At 43.2% G+C, this 22,345-nt stretch overlaps 1 protein-coding gene across 1 annotated transcript in view; it reads right to left on the reverse strand.

The window, feature by feature from the left end:
- GNA14 (G protein subunit alpha 14) overlaps positions 1-22,345 on the reverse strand; it is a 233,541-nt gene that overhangs the window by 86,120 nt on the left and 125,076 nt on the right. Inside the window, exon 2 of the mRNA XM_004713822.4 lies at positions 14,776-14,960. Coding sequence (XP_004713879.1) covers positions 14,776-14,960 — 185 coding nt within the window. The remainder of the gene's footprint in view (positions 1-14,775; positions 14,961-22,345) is intronic.

Genomic DNA, 22,345 nt, shown 5'->3' on the forward strand with positions numbered 1-22,345 from the left:
TGAGAAATGATGTACAAATACGCTTTACACAATTGATGTGTGTATGGATTGGGATAACAGTTGTATGAGCCCCTAATAAAATGTTTAAAAAAAAAAGAAAAGACCTGGCGATATGTTTCTGTAAATATTATAGCCTGGTAACCCCTGGGGGTGGGTCTACTCTGTCTCTCTGTGTTGGTCTGAGTCGGAACCAGCTCAAAGGCACCTAACAACACAACAACGATGTCCAAGTTAGCTTTTCATGAGTGCAGGGGGAATTGGTGTCAGAATGCTCTAACAGATGGCGAACATGAGCGAACACAGAGGCATGAGATAAGCAGGAAATTACAATCCACGAGGGGAAAAAGACGAGACGGAGCCGCTTTTCAGAGAGATTCAGAGAAGGCCACCCACACGAGCTCATAAAAAATCCTATTCCTTTGTCCCAGATATTGCAGATTTGTGTGCAGTTTTTGTGAAGCTGGTCTGCACCCATGCTAGGCATTGAAGCTCCAACCGTGCCTACACGCAGATTTACGGCTTGATCTTCTTGGAGCTTCCCTTCTAGTAGAAAATGAGCCAGCAAGCCAAGAGAGCCGAGAAGACCCGCGAGGAGGGAATGTGTAAAGTGCTGGTGGGCAGAACACCATGGACACCGAGGCCAGAGGAAAGAGGGCGCTGTGGCGGAGCTTTGTGAATGGGAGCAACGATCGGGAGATGTGACTGTCAAGAGAGAGAGATACTTGTTTAAAAAAAGCAAAAACTTGTTTGCTGTGTTACTGGGTGTGTTTCTTTTTTCCATAAAACGGCAAGGCTGCGATGTAACAACTTCTAGATTTCTGGTGGTGTCCAACTGCAGTTCAAAGTGACACCCTCGTCCCCTAACCAATCCAAACCAAACTCGCCAATGTTGGGTCCACCTGGCTCCAAGTGACTCTACAGGAGAGGAGAGAGGAGAATTGCCCCTTTGGGCTTCAGCCGCGGTACGTCGTCATGGAGCAGAAAGCCTCATCTTTCTCCTACAGAGCCAGCTGGTGATTTCAAACTGCCGACCTGTGGTTAGCTGTCCCAGGTACAACCTGCCACACCACCAGGGCTCCTTCCTTCCCTCGCACAGGACACTGTTTCTGGTGATCGACTCGGCCCTCACCCGAAGAGAGAAGCTCATGCTGGCGCAGACCCTTGCCTAGCTCCAGCAGTTGACATGCCTGGCAGATTCAGTCACTGGGCTTTGCTCTGAGGGAGATCAAGAGCCTGTGGGTGAACCACGCTTCCACCGTCCTTCCCATGTACACGAGTTACCCTGTTTCATTGCTGCTTTGTTCCCAGTTTGGCCAGAGATGACCTTAGTTACTGGCAGCAGAGGCGGGATTATGCTCTGGCCAACGTCAACACCCCCACCCCGTCATGTTAGTTATGAAAACCTATGACAATTCTGCTTCTCTGCTTCTGGGTAGGTGCTTGTGCCATTAGATGGCAACATGGCTGGCTGGCTGTTAAAGCCTGCTTACACATGTTCTCAGCGGAGGCTGGTCGCTGGAGAAGGACATCGTACTGGGTGAAGGAGAGGGAGAGCAAGAAAAGCTGAAGGCCCTCAATGAGATGGGTCGGCGCAGTAGCTGCACAAACGGACTCACACATAAGCACAGTTATGGCACGGTCCAGGCAGTATTCCATTCTGCCTCCGTGGCACTTAACCTAAGCATGCCAAAATTTAGGTGTCAGAAAGCAAGATAATGTATGAGATACATTGTCTTCTCAAAACTCCCTGAAAACAATTTAGCTTCCAAAAGAGAGCACCGGTGAAAATTAAATAACTAAACTACTCTTTTTAAAATCACTTTACTGGGGGTCCCTACAACTCTTATCACAATCCATCCATCCATCCATCGTGTCAAGCACATTTGTTGTCATCATCATTCTCAAAACATTTGCTTCCTACTTGAGCCCTTGGTATCAGCTCCTCATTTCCGCCCTCCCTCTCCACTCCCCCCTCCATCATGATCCCTTGATAATTACACTGTCTGACGTCTCCCTTCACCCACTTTTCTGTTGTCCATCCCCCAGGGAGGAGGTTTATATGTAGATCCTTGTAATCAGTTCCCCCTTTCCACCCCACCTTCCCTCCACCCTCCCAGTATTGCCACTCTCAGCACTGGTCCTGAAGGGATCATCTGTCCAGGATTCCCTGTGTTTCCAGTTCCTTTCTGTACCAGTGTATGTCCTCTGGTCTAGCCAGATTTGTAAGGTAGAATTGGGATCATGATAGTTGGGGGTAGGAAGCATTTAAGAACTCTAAGAAAGTTGTATGTTTCATTGTTGCTACATTGCACCCTGACTGGCTCGTCTCCTCCCTGCATTAACTACTCTTGATACTACTGAATCTGGTTTGTATTATCAGTAGGTTTCTGATAAAACAAACAAACCAAAAATACATAACCATTCATTTTCTGTCAAATTAATAACTGTCTATCAAGTAAACCTCCCGCTATGGCATCTGGAAAAAAAACAAAAGCTACCAATATGGGGAGGATGTCTCCTAGAATATTTTGCCTAGGATAATCCTGTAAAGCTTATTAAAAAGGTTTTTAATCTGCCTTTAACCTGAAGAATACTAGGTGAGCACATGGATCCTTTGGTAAAACTCCAAAATAAACCCGCCCCATAGGTAAATTTCCTTCCTGGCACAAATGAGTGGCATTTGATTTTTGCCCCTTGATCTTCCAATTTTATTGAATTTATTGATTTCCAATTGTATAACACTGGTATGATAAGAAAGCTTATAATATTTCAGTGTTCTTAAATTTATGAAGGTTTGCTAATTGACCTAACATTCTATTCTGGAGAATGCTCCCTGTGCACTGGGGGGAAATGTATATTGTACTGGTTTTAGGTGGAGCATCTCTACATGCACAAGTCAAGTTGATTGTGTTATTTAGTTCCTCTGCGTGTTTGGGGAGTTTTTCTAGTGGTTCTTTCCTTCCTTTAGAGTGGCATCTTGAAGTCTCATACTATTATTGTTGTATTGTCTATTTCTGACTTCAAATGTCTAAGGGCAATTTAATTAGTATATTTTGAAACGTGCATAGATATTTTCATTGAATGCCCAAATATTTATTACAGTTGTGTCTTCTTGTTCAATTGTCCTTTTGCTCATGATGTAGTGCCCTTCTTTGTTTCTCTAGATGGACTGCCTTGAAGCTATTTTATCTGAGACCCCTATTTACCACTCCTACTTATAAAAAATTGCCATTAGCTTGATATTTTTTTTCGGTCTATTTTTGTCTTTATGTCTTAGATGTGTTTCTTGTAAACAGTATTTTGATGGGTCCTATTTGCTTATCCATTCAGTTGCTCTGTTTGACTGATGCATTTAATCCATTTACATTCAATGTCATCAAGGGTATACATTTATTGCTGACATTTTGCTGTGTGATTTTGTATTGTTGTTGGTTTCTTTGTTCCTTGTAATTTTCTGAGCTAAGTTCATTTTGTTGGTAAATTTTCTTGTCTTTTTTTCACCCTATTGTTTTACTATTCATTAGGTTTTAATGATTTTCCTCTTCTGTATTTTGATGAGGTTTGTTACCTTGCTATTCTTACTTTCTAGTGTAAGACAGCCTGTTTTCCTTTAAAATCTATTTGACCATTTTAATGTTCTACATCTAGAAGATTCTCTCTATTTTCTCCTTAATTATCGTCATTGTGCATTGATATCTCTTGATCCCTATTTTATTACAGATTTTTGAATCATGAAGCACGTCACATGTGCACCGTTACATTTTTGGATGACAATGGAATTTTAAGGATTGAGAACAAACGATTCATATATCTTAAATGGATCATTCAAATGACTGACAGTCACCTGCATTTTCTGGATTCCTTGTAATGGTGTGAAATTTCTCCTTCTTTCCCAATTTTTAGTGTTTCTTTGGATGTGAGGGTTCACACTCAGCTTTGAGGTTGACAATGAAATGAATATGCTAATGCAAAACAATCTCAAATTATTCAGCATTGATTTCGAATCTTCCTCATCCCCAAAGCCAGAGTAGAAGAGTAGTGGATGGTCAGATTCAGCCCAGAGGGTGATTAAAGGGGGACCGGGGTGGGGAGGGTGTTCTTTTTCATCACACTTTTTCTAATTTTCTAAACTCATATTTCAAGCTCTGATTATAACTATATCCACACTAAAGTAGAAATGGTCTAATCAAAGACCTATCGAGATAAGTTGAAAAACTATAGTCCAGGATTTCAGTGGATAATTTGTTGTTGACGATGATGCTGGAAAACAACTAGAACTTCAAGTTCTTGGTAAGAAGGAAAAAAACATACCATGCAGTTTTTAATATCCAACAAATATGGGAAGAAAGGTCCTGAATTTAACATTTGCTAGAGAACCAACAACCCTGGGCTACAGCCAAAGTCTGAGCATTGGTTTGCCTGTTCCCAAAGGCTTAGGTAGAATCTGACTCTTCAAACTGGATGAGGAAGTGGGACAGAAACTATATTTTCAAAATTAGAAAATAAGAGGGGCTTAAAATACTTCAAGCCCTGAGAAACTCTTCTGTGAGAGTGACCTGAATTGACCATTTCCACTTAACGGGACTCAATTTCCTCACACGAGTTTTTAACAAATTCTCCTGAAACTGTAGTCTCATTACTTCTGAAGGATACGGAGTTAAGCTGGAAGACATATAAAGACAAATAACCGACCTATTTTCATTGAGTCTATTTCTGCTCAGGGTCGCCCCATGTGTGTCCGAGTAGAAATTTACTCACAGAGGTTTCACGGCTGTGATGTTTTGGATCTAATCACCTGATCTTCCTTTCAAGATGCCTTGGAGCTGGTTCAAAACGTCAAGTTTGGCCAACAGTCAAGCATTTAACCATTGAGCTACCCAGGAACTCCAACCACAAATATAAGACACTATCAATGTTCTTTTTCATGTTAAAAAAATAAAAGCACTTTGTCATCTTGCCCCATAAATCGTAGACTTTATTTCTTACATTTAAAGGTTTCAGTCTTATACCTGATAAATTATTATTAAAGATACCTATGCAGGAAGAGCCAAAATACATAGCTACCTAGTCTCCTAACAAAATGTCCCTATTGAATTTCCTGCTGACCCTACTTCCTCTAACTGAGAAGGCTCGGAGGAAGGATCCCACGAAGGTAGGTGAATCCCTATGTTTCGATGTCGAACACATGCGTGGAAAACCCTGCAGGGTGGAGTCCCCAGCTGTGGCCGGGTGCCTGTGGATATTAAAGTTCCTGCACCCTGTCCGCCCAAGTTCCAGGTCGCTGCAACCCCCTGGGACATTTCTAGTTAAATCCTTCCTGAGCTGATTACAGGCATCTCTGCCTTCTTGCCTGCAATACTGGCCTTTTTCCAGCTAAGAGCCCCTCATACACCCTCACCCTGCAGGCCACACTCCTGAAATGCCCAATTGGGGGTGGGTTCTTGCCTGGGGCCCTCTGTGTCAGGTTGTGGGCATGAGAGTAGGGGACCCCAGAGTAGCCTTTACTAAAAGGAGAGGCCAGCCTCGCAGTCATCAGGCCGCCCCACTGATGCCTGAGGTCAGTTTTAGAGCTTAACTTCTCAGCACCTTGCTTTGCAAAAGGGTACCATAGCAGCACAGCCCCAAATCCCACAAAGATTAGGTCCTCACGTAGACTGCAGCTCCACAGAGAGTAAACCCCCATTGAGTGCTTTCTGCCCAGGAACCAAGGTGTAGGTAACACGGCCTTCAGGCAGAGAGAGCTGTAGAGAGAGGATTAAGTTCACTCTCAGTCTTTCTTACAGGCTTGCAGGCCTGTGTCCTTGATGGAGGTCACCAAACCAGAGACAGAACAGGGGGTCTCCTAGACAGGAGCCATGTGCTACAGTCTTGCCCTGGATCCATCATCTAATGGTGGAAGTGTCTGAAATTGTGATGTATTTCTTGGCCACCAATCATGCTTTCTTGAGTTTCTTTTGCCCTGCCCTTCTCTTACACCCTTTTTATCTCACATCTTAATTGTGAACCTGGGAAGCCATTTCCACCTCCTGTTGGTGGCCTCCCTCATCCAGATGATGTGTTTGTGTCCTTGCGTTGTCTATGTCTTTTAAAATTTTTGAAATGTTCTCTTTAAACTATATTTAAAATGGAGTCTCCTTTTTACTCTAAAACAGAGCTTGACCTATGTCCCTCCTGAATCATTTCTGACCATCGGAAACCAGCTTGTGCTCTGTTTAGACTGCAAAGGAGACTCCAATCTCAAATATAATTTAAGGAGAACATTTATGATGTCTTAAAAGAGACCAAGATAATACAAAGACGCAGACACATCACCCGGATGGAGGAGATCATTAGGTCAAGGAAACATTCAAGTTGTGAATCTAATTAAATAATATTGGAACAAAGGAAACTGTCCCAAGTTCATGATTGGTGGAAGATCAATACATCACTCTTAGAAGTGGGACTACAGAAGCAGGGCAGGACCATAAGTGGGGTACCTACATGGTGAGAGAGAAGATTTTACAAGATTGGTCCAGGGCCACCTGTGCAAGGTAGTCAGGGATCAACTGATAAGGCATGGCTCTGACTATAGGACTCCTGGATTGGCTGGAAAAGGGTGGACAGTGTCTACTTTCCAAGGTCCTCTGTCCCTGGGCAAAATTAACCTATATCCTTTCTTAATGATCAGAAAGAATTCAATGGAAGCTTAATCTACATGGAGACCCTTCTAATGGACTTGAGGCAGTTACTTCCATCCCAGCCCTTTACAAACAGGGGTGCTAAGACTTTAACCTCTCATACAGCTCCCAAGATTTGTCTCCCAATCTCTGTTGATGCCGTACCTTTCCACTTGGAGTGTGAAGAGCCCCACTTGGGGCTGTCTCCCCAAATAAACCTCACCTCAGAGACTGGGGGACAAAATGTCCCGACCGGCCAAAACAAAATTGTGAGTTATTTTTGATTAGGCTGAGCTGAAGCAGGTCAGGGCTCCTTCCCTGCACGTCCTGGATGTCAGCAGCAGATGGCACCAGGTAAGATAACTGGGGACACCAGATACTCCAGGTTCAAGGAAAGCAGCAAGGAGTCGACAAGCAATTCTCGGAGTTTCCAGACCCCATATGCTAATTGCCATACTTTTCTCACCACCCCTTTAAAAATCCTCACCCCCAGCTGCTGAGCACACATCCCTGACCTGTTGGCCTACATCACGGAACCTCGTCCTTCCGGAGTTCCCCCTAATAAAGCTATGTTTGTTTCTGCTCTCCCTTGTCCTGTCAGTTCTGTCTGTCCATCTCCCTGTACCTCAATTTCACCTTTACAATTTTTACTTCAAGGGAAAACCTGTACTATGGGCAAATTACCAGTATAACTTATCTATATCCTAGACACCCTTCGCTGGACATTTCCATATAACACCAGTAGGAAAAGGACACGGTGTCACCACTGATGCACCCTCTGCTCTCCACCCCTGGAGGAAACCTGATGGCCAGGTGCTATGCTAGGACCCAGAAAGACCAAAATGAACCAACCAAAACCTGCCCTCAATTCAAAGATAGCCTTCTAGAATATTCCATTACAATTCTCTGGGGACGGTACCCGGGGCAGCAGCAGAAAAGTTGATTCCACGATGCAGAGCTAAGATTGAGAACCTCTGTTTGGGATATTTTGTTCCCTGATAAACACAACAGTCAAAGAAAAGATTGAAATTCAAGACACCAGGGAGAACTAAGGACAAAGATATCCATTTGCCATTTCCACTACACACAAAAACGGCTGCCATCAAGTCGATCTGGCTCATGGTGACCCCATGTATATCAGAGTGGAACTGTAATTCATGGCTCCATCGGGTCTTTGATGGCTGATTCTTTAGAAGTAGATCGCCAGGCATTTCTTCCTGGGTACTTCCAGGTGGATTCAAACCTTCAACTTTTTGGTTAGCAGGAGAGAACATAACAACAGGTAGTGCCTCTCCCATATCATTATGCTATTTTTAGCTTTTAAAATATCTTCTAATGAGTTACTTTTGTGATAAGTTAAAATGTGGGTACATTATATGCAAATATTATGTGACCTGGGTTTGCACTGGGCTGCTCGCGCAGGTTAGCAGTTTGAAACCACCAACCAGTCCTCAGAAGAAAGACGAGGTTTTCTACTCCCACAATTCCGTTCTGGAATCCCACAGGCCACTGCCACTCTGTCCTTTACGGTCACGATAAATCAGAGTGGACTTGATGACAGCGAGCATGCGTAACAACAGTCCTGGGTGGCACTAACCTACAGAAGGTGGATGCTTGGAACCCACCAGGTACACTTCAGATGAAAGGTCTGGTGATCTTGCTTCAGAAGGGTCACCGGCTCGAAAAGCCTATGGTCCAGTTTTACTCTGTGACACATGTGATCGCCATGAGTCAGAAGCAACTCAATGGCAACTGGACAAGGGCTTTGTTTGTTTGTTTGTTTGTTTAATAAGCAGCAGGGCAAGGAAGAAGTTGAGGCCAGCTACTGAGAGAGATCACGAACTCTTTGTAGAGATCACTGACTATAGAAATAAAAGATGATTGGGAAGTCGGGCAGGCCTTGCTTTGCCCTTCAGAAATCCAGGACCTAAATCATCCAAGAAGACTGCAGTGTTCAAAGCTCCCGACTCACTGCCGTCAAGCCAATTGGGACTCATGGAGACCTTCTTCACAGGAGTAGAAAGCAGAATGCTTAAGCTGATCAAAACGATTTCCCTCAATGCAGATAATTCCAAGGATGAGGATTTCCCAAGTTCTGGATACTGCCAGCAGCAAAGACAGACAGACAGAGAGAGAGAGAGAGAGAGAAGCAGCTTTCATGAAAACACCAGTAAACCACTCAGACTTGGGAACCCTGTTGCTGAGCAAATGCCTTTGTCATATTTATTTAAGAGGTTATAAATTGTAACATGCACTCATGAGACACTCGGGTGAGACATTCATAAAAATGAAGGCTTATCAACAGAATGAGCAAATATGCACGAATCATTTCTTTAAATAAAAAGCAGGCGAGGTATGAGAAATAGCCTTTGCAGGTTACATCTTAACTGAAAAGGAAAGGGAAATAAATGTTGACTACAAGTCCAATGGTAAACTAAATTTCTGATAATTTTCTTAAAATAAGCAGTCTTTCAAATAATAGACAGATTTTCAATTAACTTAGCTGAGCTTTAATCTCACGGAAATTTTAAGTAAAATCCTCAAACCACTTGTATTTATTTTTGTTTTTCAGAATCATTTTTAATATCTTTGTATATATTTTTCAGAAATTGGTTCCAGTTCTGAACAAGACAGATAATGGAAATAAATATGTAGCAATGAGAAATAAGGGGAGGGCTGCCAATGGGAAAATAAGTTGATTAAAGGTTGGTTTGTTTTTTTTCCATATCTATGTCTTACTTATTCATTTTTCTCAACCTCCCATTTGAATTATAGTGTTGGCAAAGAATACTGAAAGTACCCACTGAAGAAAACACAAATCTGTCTCGGAAGCAACAAAGACAGGAAGCGAGGATGGCAAGACCCTGTCTGACATAGTTGAGATGGATTCTCGAGAGAGAGTGGAAAAGGGTGCCATGCTTAGTGGATGTCGGCGACAAGGAGGAAGGCCCTCAAGAGATGGGAGACAGTGGCTGCAGCAATAAGCTAGCATGTGACAACAATTGTAGGGGTGAAGCAGAACTGGGCAGTGTTTTGTCCCGTTGTACACAGGGTTGCTATGGAATGGATTCAACAGGACCTAACAACAAGCAGTCCTTTGTAAAGAAGGTAACATTTACATCTTCTGCTAGTTGCTTAATACCACCAGTTGCCATCCGGTCTATTTTACCCCATGGTAATGCCATGTGGGTCAGAGTAGATAGAATTTTCAACAGCAGAATTTTCAGACGTAGCTCCCAGACCTTCTTCTAAAGGGTCTTTGGGGGGCCTCAAACTTCAATATTTAGTTAGTCTCCAAGCACTTTGAGCGCACCACACAGTGACTCCTGCTGAATACTACAGTCATTTCTGCGCACACTCAGAATACAGACAAGCACATGACCTCGTTGCACACCAGCTGCTTCAAAGAGAAAGAGGCGGTTTTCTCGTCCCACAGTCTAGGAGCACAACGGGGATAGTTCTACCGTCTCCTATAAGGTCAGGGCAAGTCTGAATCAACCCAGTGACAGTGAGTTTGAGGTTTTTTTGTGTGTTTGTTGTTTGTTTGTTTGTTTTAAACATTTTATTAGGGGCTCATACAACTCTTATCACAATCCATACACACATCAATTGTGTAAAGCACATTTGTACTTCATTCTCAAAACATTTTCTCTCCACTTAAACCCCCGACATTAGGTCCTCATTTTTCCCCTCCCTCCCCGCTCCCCCCTCCCTCAAGAGCCCTTGATAGTTTATAAATTGGTATTTTGTCATATCTTGCCCTGTCCGACGTCTCCTTTCACCCACTTTTCTGTTGTCCGCCCCCCAGGGAGGAGGTCACATATAGTTCCTTGTAAACGGTTCCCTCTTTCCTACCCACTCTCCCTCTACCCTCCCTGTTTCCCCACTCTCACCACTGGTCCTGTAGGGCTCATCTGCCCTGGATTCCCTGTATTTTCAGTTCCTATCTGTACCAGTGTACCTCCTCTGGTCTAGCCAGACTTGCAAGGTCGAATTCGAGTCATGGTAGTGGGAGCGGGGAGGAAACCTTTAGGAACTAGAGGAAAGTTGTATTTCTCATCGTTGTTACATCGCACCCTGACTGGCTCATCTCCTCCCCGAGACCCCTCTGCAAGGGGATCTCCAGTGGCCTACTAATGGGCTTTGGGTCTCCACTCCGAACTGCCCCCATCATTCACTATGGTAAGATTTTTTGTTCTGATGATGCCTTACACCTGATCCCTTCGACACCTCGTGGTTGCATAGGCTGGGGTGCTTCTTCCATGTGGGCTTTGTTGCTTCTGAGCTTGATGGCCGCTTGATTACCTTCAAGCCTTTAAGACCCCAGACGCTATACTTTTTGATAGCCGGGCACCATCAGCTTTCTTCGCCACATTTGCTTATGCACCCATTTGTCTTCAGTGATCCATTCGACACCTCGTGATCACACAGGCTGATATGTTGGTCCATGTGGGCTTTGGTGTTTGTTGTTTTTACGTTAGAACCAGGACCAGCTTCCAGAGAAAAATATTTGGAAAACAATAAAGAAAGCATATATGAGCGTGCTCTCGGGATGTTTAATAGGAGTAACAATGAGCTCATTAACTTCTGGAAGTCATCCCAATAATAATCTTATCTTTTTGTTTCTCCAGTCCCTTTTAATTTTTAAAGGACTTGCTCTAGTTTATGTTGGCTTATACAGTAGACAGATCCTGGGCTATCTGCATTTCCAGGTGAGGAGACTGGTGATCAAGAGGGTTGGGTCTTCCTCTAAGACCATGGTTAGCAAGCTGTGGCCCAAGGGTCAATTATACCCATGGCTAGTGTTTTTATGGTCCATAGGTTAAGAATAGAGTTTATCTTTTGTAAATACAAGTTTTAAAGGAGTCGTGCTCATCCCGTGTAGGTGTTGTCTACGTCTGATTTTGTACTATACGGCCAGAATTGAGTAGCTGAGACAGGGGCCGTACAAGGATGATGTACAAGGCAGAAGGATTTACTCTCTGGCCCTTTATGGAGCAAAGTTGCTCATTTCTATCCAAGACACACAAGAGAGCTACGGGCTGAGTCCAGAATTTTGGGAACCAGTCAAGTGGTCTTTCCATTCAACCTTCTGCCTCTTCTGAAGTCATTTCAGGACGCATTCCAGGTGTGTACATGTTTGAGAGATAGGAAGTGTACAGAGAATGAATTTTGCTACTTGAAGGAGAAAGGCAGTGGGATTGGAGCTAGAAAGGGCAAATGAAGAGCAGGAGGTCTGACAGTGGCCACAGCATTAAGAAGAATTCAGATCCAGAGAACAAGGGACAGTGGGGAACTGGTAACCTTATAAAACCGTTTGGCTTAAAGGTTTTCTACTCAGTATCTTAAATGTTTTTACTCAGTGTCTCAGAGACTTTGCTGAAAAAGTTTCAGAGGCCTTGATTGGATTTTACAAACACATGCTTCTAAGGGAAGCAGACTGACTTACACTTGAGCCATTTCCCCCTCATAGATCTATTTACAAATAACATTTCTAATTTCCATCCCTGAATCCCAAGTGTCCTCTATTCACCACACCCAGACCAGTATACAAAATATTTCTATAGAAGGCGAAGATAGCCTAACTGAAATCATCACCAGGCGGTCCGGTCATGCCCCTTCTGCAGGAAGTCTACTTTTTTAATCATCAATAAATCATTTTAGCTCTTATAACAACCCACACATCAATTGTATCAAACACATTTGTACATATGTCACCACCACTTTCTTTCTTCTTGGGCCCTTGGTGCCAGCTTCTCTTTTTTCCCTTCCTTCCCCACCCTCCTACCCTTGTGGACCCTGGATAAATTATAAATTATTATTATTTTCATATTTTACACTATGTTAGACAGGGTTCTCTAGAGAAACAAAACCAGGACACGCACATATGTGTGCGTGTGTGTGTGTGTGTGTGTGTGTGTGTGTGTGTTTAACTTCAAGCCTTTAAGACCCCAGATGCTATGTCTTTTAATAGCTGGGCACCATCAGCTTTCTTCACCACATTTGCTAATGCATCCATTTTGACTTTAGCAATCCTGTTGGGAATGTGAGCCTTTCAGGTTATTAGAACAAAGTGTTCCTGCTTTGAGGTACTTGAGTAGAGATCCAATGCCTGTCTGCAACCTTAACATTTAAATATATGTACATTAGATCTATATACCCATCATTATATATTAATATATTTACATATGTGCATGCCTATATTGATACCTCTATAAATGTCTTTTTCCTCCTAGTTCTTTCCTCTATTTCTTTTATAAAAAGTCTACGTTTAAAAAGACATTATACAGGATGATTAAGAAGTATCTGTACATTTCAAAAAGAATATGATGCGTATATTCAAAGGCAATGAAACCCTGGTGGTAGTGGGTTATGCGCTGGGCTGCCAACCTCCAGGTCCACCAGGTCATCAGTTTGAAATCACCAGCCACTCTGTAGGAGAAACACAGGCTTTCTAATCTTGTAAACAATTACACACTCAGAAACCCACTGGGCAGTTCTACACTGTCCTACAGGGTCACTATGAGTCAGCAAACAGTGCGTTTGGCTTTTCATTTATAAATATTTTTAGAATCTTTAGATGCCTCACTGTGTACCTTTCAGATTACTGGGCACATAACATAGATAATTCACATCAGACACTTTTCAGCATAACACAGCTGAAAGTCGAGACTGCAGGCAAGATAGTTTCTTTGTTCCCTCAAGACTGTCAGGAAATCTCAATACATGAGTTGCTCAATATAATGTAAGGGTTAGTCTGCAAGTCAGTACATACTGTGTTTTCTCTACGTAATCCAGCGACTGAGTAATAAAAGTTAAGTTGTTCACTGGCTTTGAAATTATACATACAAATAAATTTATGTGTATATCTGTATATATAATATATGTGTTGATATACAACAATATGTATATATAATAGAAAAACCAGGTGCCCCACTGATCTTTGGGTCCATAATAAGGTCCATGCAGTTTTGGAATTTAAGTTTCTAAATTCTTTGTTTAATATACCCCTGAGAGATCCACTTGATGTGGCATTTATCGTATTATTATCATGTTGTTCCTTGGTATGAATTATTTTAAATAAACTATTTCTAATATAGAGTCTTAATGAAGTCAGGTATGGTGTTTTGTTCTTATTAATTTTTATTCTTATAAAATTTTATTTGCCTCATTCTCTCACCTATCTCATTATTTCCTCATATTTTAAGTAACAAATTGTACCCTAACACTGTCGTTTCATGAGCGCACAGTGCCAGCTGAGACATGAGCATTGATCTTAAAAACCATCACTTCATTCCCAGGAAAAGAGCCACACCTGGAATGCCACAATCACTTAATCAAATGAGTTCCTGTGTTGGGCAAAGCTGTTGCCCACGACTTCTTCAAAGTGTGTTGAAGAGCAAGGGTGTCACTGTGAGGCTGCAGGTACATTTGACCCAGCCCATGGTGTTTCCAATGGCCTCATATGCATGTAACATCTGGCTATCAAATCAGAAAGACAGCAGAAAAATCGGTGCATCTGAACTATGGTGTTGGGGACTGCGGGAAGAACCAACAAGACTGTCTTGGAAGAAGTGCAGCCAGCATGCTCCTTAGGAGTGAGGAGGGAAGGCTCCGTCTCCTGTGCTTCGCTGCATGCTGGACACATGTGAAAAGCCTATTCCCTGACAAATGACATCCTGCTTGGTGAGGCAAAAGGTCATTGAGAAAGAGGAAGCCCCTCAAGGACCTGGATTAACCCCGCAGCTGCACGATGGGACGACCATGGTGATGATCCATTACTGAGCGATGTTTCCATTTGCTGTAGCAAGGGTCTCATCAAGGAACAGACGCGAAGGCGGCACAAGAAAGACTAGCTCACAAATAAACACACACAACTCGATTTCTCTGAGTAGTTTACAGGGGATCTATCAAAGTATTTCGTTAGCTATCTTGGAAAGCGCCAATGAAGTAATTAACGGGGCTTCGTAGCTGAGAGAGAACATGCACACGTGGTTCTTCTCGGTCCCTGACAACAGCCAATGGAATATATATATAATCACTCTAACCAAAGGACTCATTAAACCATTCTGTTCCCAACAGGAAGAGACATGTTGCCAATCAGGGAGAAGCACCTTACCTGACTCTGCTCACACACGTAGTGTATCCTGAGGGAGTCCATTGCTCTGATCATGGCTTGCATGGCAGTGAATATGTTCTGGTAAACCAGCTTCGTGAAGCCTCTCCTGTCTTCATCACTGTAACCAGATCCATGGATAATTCTCATCTGCTTGATGAAGGTGCTTTTCCCACTCTCGCCAGTTCCTGTATGGGGGGGAGGGGAGAGTGGAACAGATTGAGAAAGAAAGAACCTCCTGACCGATGGTTCCAACTCACGCTGGACAGGTTGGTGCAGTTAGACGAAAATGTCTGCTGCTTCGGTAGTTTGGGGCTGCAGGGCAAGGCCATCCTACACCCTGGGCATGAGGGGTCGTTACCCCGGACCTGTGCTTTCAAGGCCTCAGTATCATACGCACCAACAAACCCAATGTATTAACACACACGAGTGTCTCTGATGCTTGAGGCAACCCTAAGCACCCCGCCTTGTGGTTACAATTGTTCAATGTTATGGTTAGGTGTCTTCAGGTCAACACCCAACACGCGGCAATCCGACCCCAGGCAGGACAGAACTAAATGCTGCCCGGTCCACGAGCAGTTGCGGATGGGACAGTTGTGATCCGTAGGGTTTCCCAATGGTTAATTTTGGGAAACAGCAAGCTGTTCTTTGAAGCCCATCGTAGATCACACAACACACAAACACTTTAGATCACAACCATCATTGATGGGTGATGGTTGTGCAGACGGTATACTAGCTGGGAATCAAACCCTGGCCTGCATGGCAGGTGAGCATTGCGATCAACCAACAGAATCCCCCCTGAGAAATGTTTCCCCACGTCCCTTGTCCTAAGGCCTTAACATAATTGTCAACTGTGTCTCAAAGTCTTACACATTTGAGCATGTGGCCACCAGGAATATCAGAGCACAGGGAAGGAGTGAGGACCACAACTACCGCGAGAAAAGGAAAGACTAATTAACTTGTCCATTCTTCCTTGCGGTCACTGATCCTCGTCCAAGGAAGCTCTCTACTTGCCCTCTATTCTCCTGTTTTTCTTTATGGCTCCAATTTGTACTGCAGGAAGTCCTCAAAATTCACAATGTTTACTCATAGCAGCTGACTGTGGTTTGGCCACTACCACCTTCACTATTCTTATCCTTTCTAAATTTTGTACAGATGTATGCCTAAAATCAATGTTACCCAGAGTGGACGATACCATTCCCTGGGAGGAGGTGCACTGGAATGATTCAGGGGAACTGGGAACACAGACACCTACACTTTACCCTAGATTATGGGCTACAGTACAAAAGGCCTCATTGCCGGAGGGCACGGAGGGTGCTGTTGTTTTCTGGAAAGGTGTGGACATATATGTTTGGGAACCTATGGTCAAGATGCAACAAGTGTGAAATATACCATGTTTTACTTTACCACTAGAGCTAACACTGCTTTAAAAAACAGTAAAAATTGAAATGTAAGTAGTAAAGAATTCCTATGACAGAAACAACATGATTAATTCACACCATATTTGGATCATGGTATGCTATATTCATGGTCCATTTCCAAAGGACTCTACTGACAATTCAAGTTGGCGTGCTCTCAGCACAGCAAAAACAGACCAATTCCCTGCTTTCAAGTTAATACTGAGTCATGGCCACACTGAGGGACAGGGTAGAACTTCCCCTGTGAATTTCTCGGAGTGGCTGATGGCTTTGAACTGCTGACCTTGTGGATAGAAGTCCAACATATAACCACTACACCACCAGAGCAGTTTCTTTAAATGTAAATCAATGAAAAACCAAGAACTAATAAGGCTCAACAAAAGTAGTGCAGTTTAAATGCACGATTTATATGGAATGGAAATTATCTTTCAAGGCAGCTGGGGAGGGGGGCTGTTTGTTTTTTAAAGAAAAGTTACCTAAGTCAACATTTCTTTAGAAAGAATGTAAATTTTGTGATATTTAAAACCACAGTTAGTGATTTTGCCACAGTGAAGGTAAATATATGAAGTAATGCAGGCATCCTCAAACTACGGCCCACGGGCCACATGCAGCCCGCTGAGGACATTTATCCGGCCCGCCGGTTGTTTTTGCCCCATCTGGTTTTTTACTTCAAATAAAATATGTGCAGTGTGCATAGGAATTTGTTCATAGTTTGTTTTTTTTTAACCATAATCCGGCCCTCTAACGGGTCTGAGGGACAGTGGCCCCCTGTTTTAAAAGTTTGAGGAACCCTGAAGTAATGTATCAATTATACATGTTTTTTAATTTTATTACTCATCTACATTTTATTGGTCCACCACAAGACCACAGATTGTGCAATAGTTAAATTCAATCATCTTTGACACTTTGCTGACACTTAGTTATATAAAAACCACAATTATGCCCCTATTTTCAATATGTGAATACAGAGATATGTTTGTCAGGGTGGAGGGCCAGAATATCGGACACGTCACATAGGGCAGTTGCAGGACAAGTGCTACAATGTCCCAGCTGCACTTTTGACCATTAATATAATTCTGTATTTAGCATGCATTTTCCACAGCCTACAAATTCCAAAAAGCAGGACCAGCAGCATGTTTACTTTCACTTATACTGTCTCCCCTAGTGCCAGGTAAAATGTCTGACACTTGATGCATACTTTTTATTCGTATCATCATTCTATTGTACTATACACATATTATCATTTTATTGTATTGTACACATATCAAAGCACTAGTGAAAAATTCATCCAGTGAGGTGTCGACTAAATCCACCTGGAAGAAACACACCAGCAAAATGATCCAAATCTGAAGGAGGGGAGGGTACCAGAGCTTAAATTATGAACGCCCAGTTTGCAGGCTCTGGGTAACAGTGGAAGCCCAAAATCCGTGTACAGGGTCCACACCTAGATTAAGCCTCCAGTGAATTCCCTGTGACCATCTTGAGGGATGTGAATAGTCTTGTTATCAGAAGAGATTATTGTAGAGATAATTGTAGTAGATATAGTTGGGATAAAATGTAACATTTATGAGATCCGCATTGCGACCCATTAAAAACTTGTATCAGTAAGAAAAAGAAAGTGAAGGGGGAAATGCATGTGGATTAAGCCTCCAGTGAATCACCTCTGAACAAAACCCAGGGCTGTGAATGGCCTTGCCATCATGCAGAGTGCACTGGGAAGGAGATTACAGAAGATGTAGGTAGGTTAAAATTTTACGCCTTATCATTTGATCTCCCTTTTGACTCATATTAAAGTTGTTCTAGTTTTAAATATTTCTGCTTTCTTTTCAATTGAGGTTTTTCTCTATTTTATTTTGTTATTGCACACAAAAAAAGCTAAGTGGCTTTTTTGTTTCTTTGGTTTTAGTTATTAGGTCTTCACTATATGAAATCCAGGATGGGCAAATCTATGGAGACAGTAACTGGATTAATGGTTTGACGAGGAGGTTGGGGAGAAATAGGGAGGTAATAACAAGAAGTACAAGAAAAGGGGAAGGTAGAGGGAGAAAGGGGGAATGGATCACAATGATCTACATATAACCCCCTCCCAGGGGGACGGACAACAGAAAAGTGGGTGAAGGGAGACATCGGTCAGTGTAAAGACAAGAAAAAAAATGTTATAAATGATCAAGGGTTTATAAGGGAAATAGGGTGGTGTTGGGGAGGAGGAATGAGCTGATACCATAGTCTCAAGTAGAAAGAAAATGTTTTGAAAATAGTGACGGCAACATATGTACAAATGTGCTTGACACAATGGATGTATGGATTGTGATAAGAGCTGTATGAGCCCCCAATAAAATTATTTAAAAGAAAAAAAGTACAAGAAGAAAATGTTCTAAAATTAATTGTGGCAATGATTGTACAACTCTCCTTGGTATGATTGAATTGTGTGATATGTGGATTATGTCCCAATAAAACTGTTGTTGTTTTTTTTAAAGAAGAATCCATCCAGTCTCAACTACTCTTACACTCCCTAAATATCTTCAACATGAGGAAATAAACTACGTGGTCTTTCAACCGTCCTGCTTGCTTTTCAGGGTCAGATGACTTAAACCTCTGGTCAAGTATAAACAACCACACACACAAATAGTCTAGGAGAACTCTCATCGGGATTCTGGGAGACCTTTTCTGGGTTACTCACTTCGTAGTTACTGATAATGTGTACTATTAAAGTTCCCACTATGTTCCAGATATTCTATACAGATTATCTCTTTTAATATTCCTAATGACCTTACAAGGTATGAGCTATCATTGTCCTTGTTTTTCAGAGGAGGAACCTGGGACTGCTTTGGCTACGTAGCCTCTGCAAAGCCACATGGTTAGCGAGAGAAAGAATGGGGAGCTTCTCAAACAGACACTATTGTCAGAAAGGACCATTGCAGTCATTACTAGCACTCAGTTGCAGGAGTCAGATGAGGACAAACACATGGACCTCCACACCTTGGCCATCCACCATCTGGCAAGCGCACACAGCTGAGGCTTAAGAAAGAACTGCCCAACTCCAAATATGCATCACTTGGTTCGACCAAGATCCTCAGTAGTTTGAGATATAAAAGAGATTAAACTGCAAGGAGAGATCAGAGGAAGGAAAGATTACTCTTCCTCTCCCTCCACACCCCAAACAGTTAAGCTGCCCCATTGGGACCCCCCAGAAGCCTGTAGGTACCCTGGTAACACCATGCAAATGTCCCCTACTTGATGGTGTGTATATCTCTCAGTACGCCATTAGTCGCATAGGGCTGTTTTTGGCTGCTGCCTAACTGGCCAGTCCCATGCAGCCTCATGCATGAAAACGTGTGCTCACAGAACACTGCCCAGTCCTACCCCATCCTCCTGACTGGTTGCAGAGCAAAGCATTGTGATCCACAGGTTCCCTCCGCTCCTGTCCTTCCTTATGAGTCACCTGTCACCTGAATCAGAGCTGACTCTCCAGCAACAGATCTTTATTTTTTTCAGTCTGAGATGCTTGGCCTCTCACCACCCTGCTGAAAGTGCCCTCTGTAATGCAATCCGTGGATAAATGCTACACTGATCTCTGGAATCCACGCCTTGCTCTCTGCAGGAAACAAAGCCGCTCTTAAGGGCCCTGCCTTTGTGTGATCTGCTTTTCCCAAATTCTTCTGAGTTGTGACTGGAGAGCACTTGCCCCAATCCCTCACTTCCCCAGACCCCTGAAGACCCCTGAACAAAAGTCATTTTCTTTTCAAGACTAGACCCTCAGTTACTGGCTACATTAAATAACATAGACCTTCACAAGGTGGGTGTGTGCAGGTAAACTGTGCTCTATTTTAAGTCCTCTGCCACCAGCTTCTTGCTTACTGAGGCATGCACCTTTGACCTTGCATTGAGGGCTGAGACTCTACATACCCTCCCATCTGAGATTCTTTCAGAAGTTCCCTCCCAAACTGTCATTTGTGTACCCACCCTCTCGGTTTTTGGGTCATATTTCCATGCAAACCAATTGCCATCTAGTCAACTTGGATGTATGGCAATCCACCGCAGTGTGTCAGAGTAGAACTGTGCAGGATGGATTTTTAAAAATATATATCTGGATTTATATTTTTTAATGAAAGGAAGCACAGCTATTATAAGTGCAAAAGCAGAATCAGTTGACAAGACTTATCAAAATATTGAATATGGTATTAAAATAAAGTTCAGCAAGGTTTCACCCAAAACATCCAGCCTACCAGCAGTGGTCTGAGTACCACATCTTGAAAAACAATACTGCAAATTAGTGTCCTTTTAATGGAAATTTTACATTTACTTCTAAAGGGACTTTTCTCTTCTTTCTCTCTGGGGACTTCTGAAATTCCACTCAGGAATCTCAACCAGATACAAAGTAACTAGAAGGGTTGAAACTCCCCAAACTTGCTAGAGCCAAATGTGAAAATTCTAAGCACTTACAAGATGTGGGGGTGGAGGGGGTGCGGGGAGAGAGTGCTTTCAGAAGTCAGGAGGGAATGGTGTCTGAAGCAAAATAAATCCTTTCCAAGACAGGTCAAGGGCATCTGAACAGAAAACCAATTGTTCTAACATTTCCCCAAAAGTAAGAAATGTCTCTTATTGCCAAGAGGGCAGCTACGGGGCTTCTCAGCCTGTTGTTTTCAGAAAGCACGGGTGAAAACCACAGTCTTCAGTAGCTCAGTCTTACAGAAAGCAATAGAAAGAAAATAAAACGGAGGGATTAAGAATGGAAATATAATTCTGCATGGTGTTGAAGAGGTCTAAATTATCTATGCAATCAACAGGCAACAAGTGATACTAATACAACCATTATGACCAGCGGGGCAACCTTAAAAGGACTTTATTTCTCCTGTTCCCCGTTATCTTAGAAGCCCAAACGGTGCACAGAACCAGTTGCCATGGGTCAGAGTAGAACTGCGACCGCAGGGTTTTCAGAAGCTGATTTGGGGGAAGTAGATTGACAGTTCTTTCTTTGGAAACATCTCCAAAGAGTGGACTTGAAAGGTTAATTCTCTGGTGAGCAGACAAACAATTAACCAACTGCACCACTCAGAGACTTGGACCTCACTCAGTGTTTGTGAGTGGATATTTGTGGACAATACATAGGTGATGCTTACTGTTTGGGCCTGGGCTGGACTAGGCAGCCCCCATCTCCTCTCTGGCTCCTCAGGAGGATAGACCTTCAAGGCCCCCATTTCCAGCCTCTCCGGAAGATAAATGACCTATTGAAGTCTGCATCTTCTGCCCTAGCATTCCAAGAAGCTTATCTCTCCAGACCAAGGTTATGCAGCCCCTGACCCAGCACTCCCGGGAGGAGGTTGGCAAACCACAAAGGCACTTCCCTCAGATTGCATCCTGACTCAAGGTCCTGCAGCTGCAAGCAAAAACTCTCCTTTCTTGTTGTCAACGTACACCTCCCTAGCTCGAGCCTATATATCTCCCACCACCTCACCGACAAGCTGCGATTTCCCTGAACTAACTCATTGGGTCTCGGAAGCTGCCCAGGAGCTCAAGATGCTCCTGTCCCTCTCTCTGCTCTCCCTTCCCTCCTGGGAGCTCTTTCCCTCCCCTAATAAAGCCGCTCTTGACCTCACATCCTTTGTCTCCATCTGAGCTCCATTCAGTTCTCAGTGTTGACCTCTCTAGGATTCACAGCAATCTCACGCAGAAGCAGGCTCCCTGACACTTATCCTTTCTGATTAGGTCACAGGAGACCCTGTCAGCCACACAGGGAAGGTTCTAGGGCAGTGGTTATCAACCTTTGGGTCACGACCTCTTTGATGGTCGAAGGACCCTTTCACAGCGGTCTCCCAATTCATAACAGTAGCAAAATGACAGTTATGAAGTAGCACTGAAAATAATTGTATGGTTGGGTGTCACCACAACGTGAGGAACTGTGTTAAAGGGTCATGGCACGAGGAAGGTTGGGAACCACTGTGAAGGCATTCCTGGTTGAGAAATGTGTTAAGAAGACCCTTTGGGAACCTTGAAGGAGTAGTAGTTCTTTGCAGCAAGGAGAGCTGCTTAAGGGCGAATGTGCTGACTCAGCAGCCTCTGCTTGGATTCAAACCCTGGACCCTTAACTCACGGCTGACCTTGGGCACTGACCACTCCAGTCATTGGGAGTTTCTGCACTTGTGAAAGCTGAAATT

This window comes from Echinops telfairi, unplaced genomic scaffold (assembly GCF_000313985.2).
Source record: "Echinops telfairi isolate 266 unplaced genomic scaffold, ASM31398v2 ScPeMD7_22;HRSCAF=79, whole genome shotgun sequence".
Classification (NCBI taxonomy): Eukaryota; Metazoa; Chordata; class Mammalia; order Afrosoricida; family Tenrecidae; genus Echinops; species Echinops telfairi.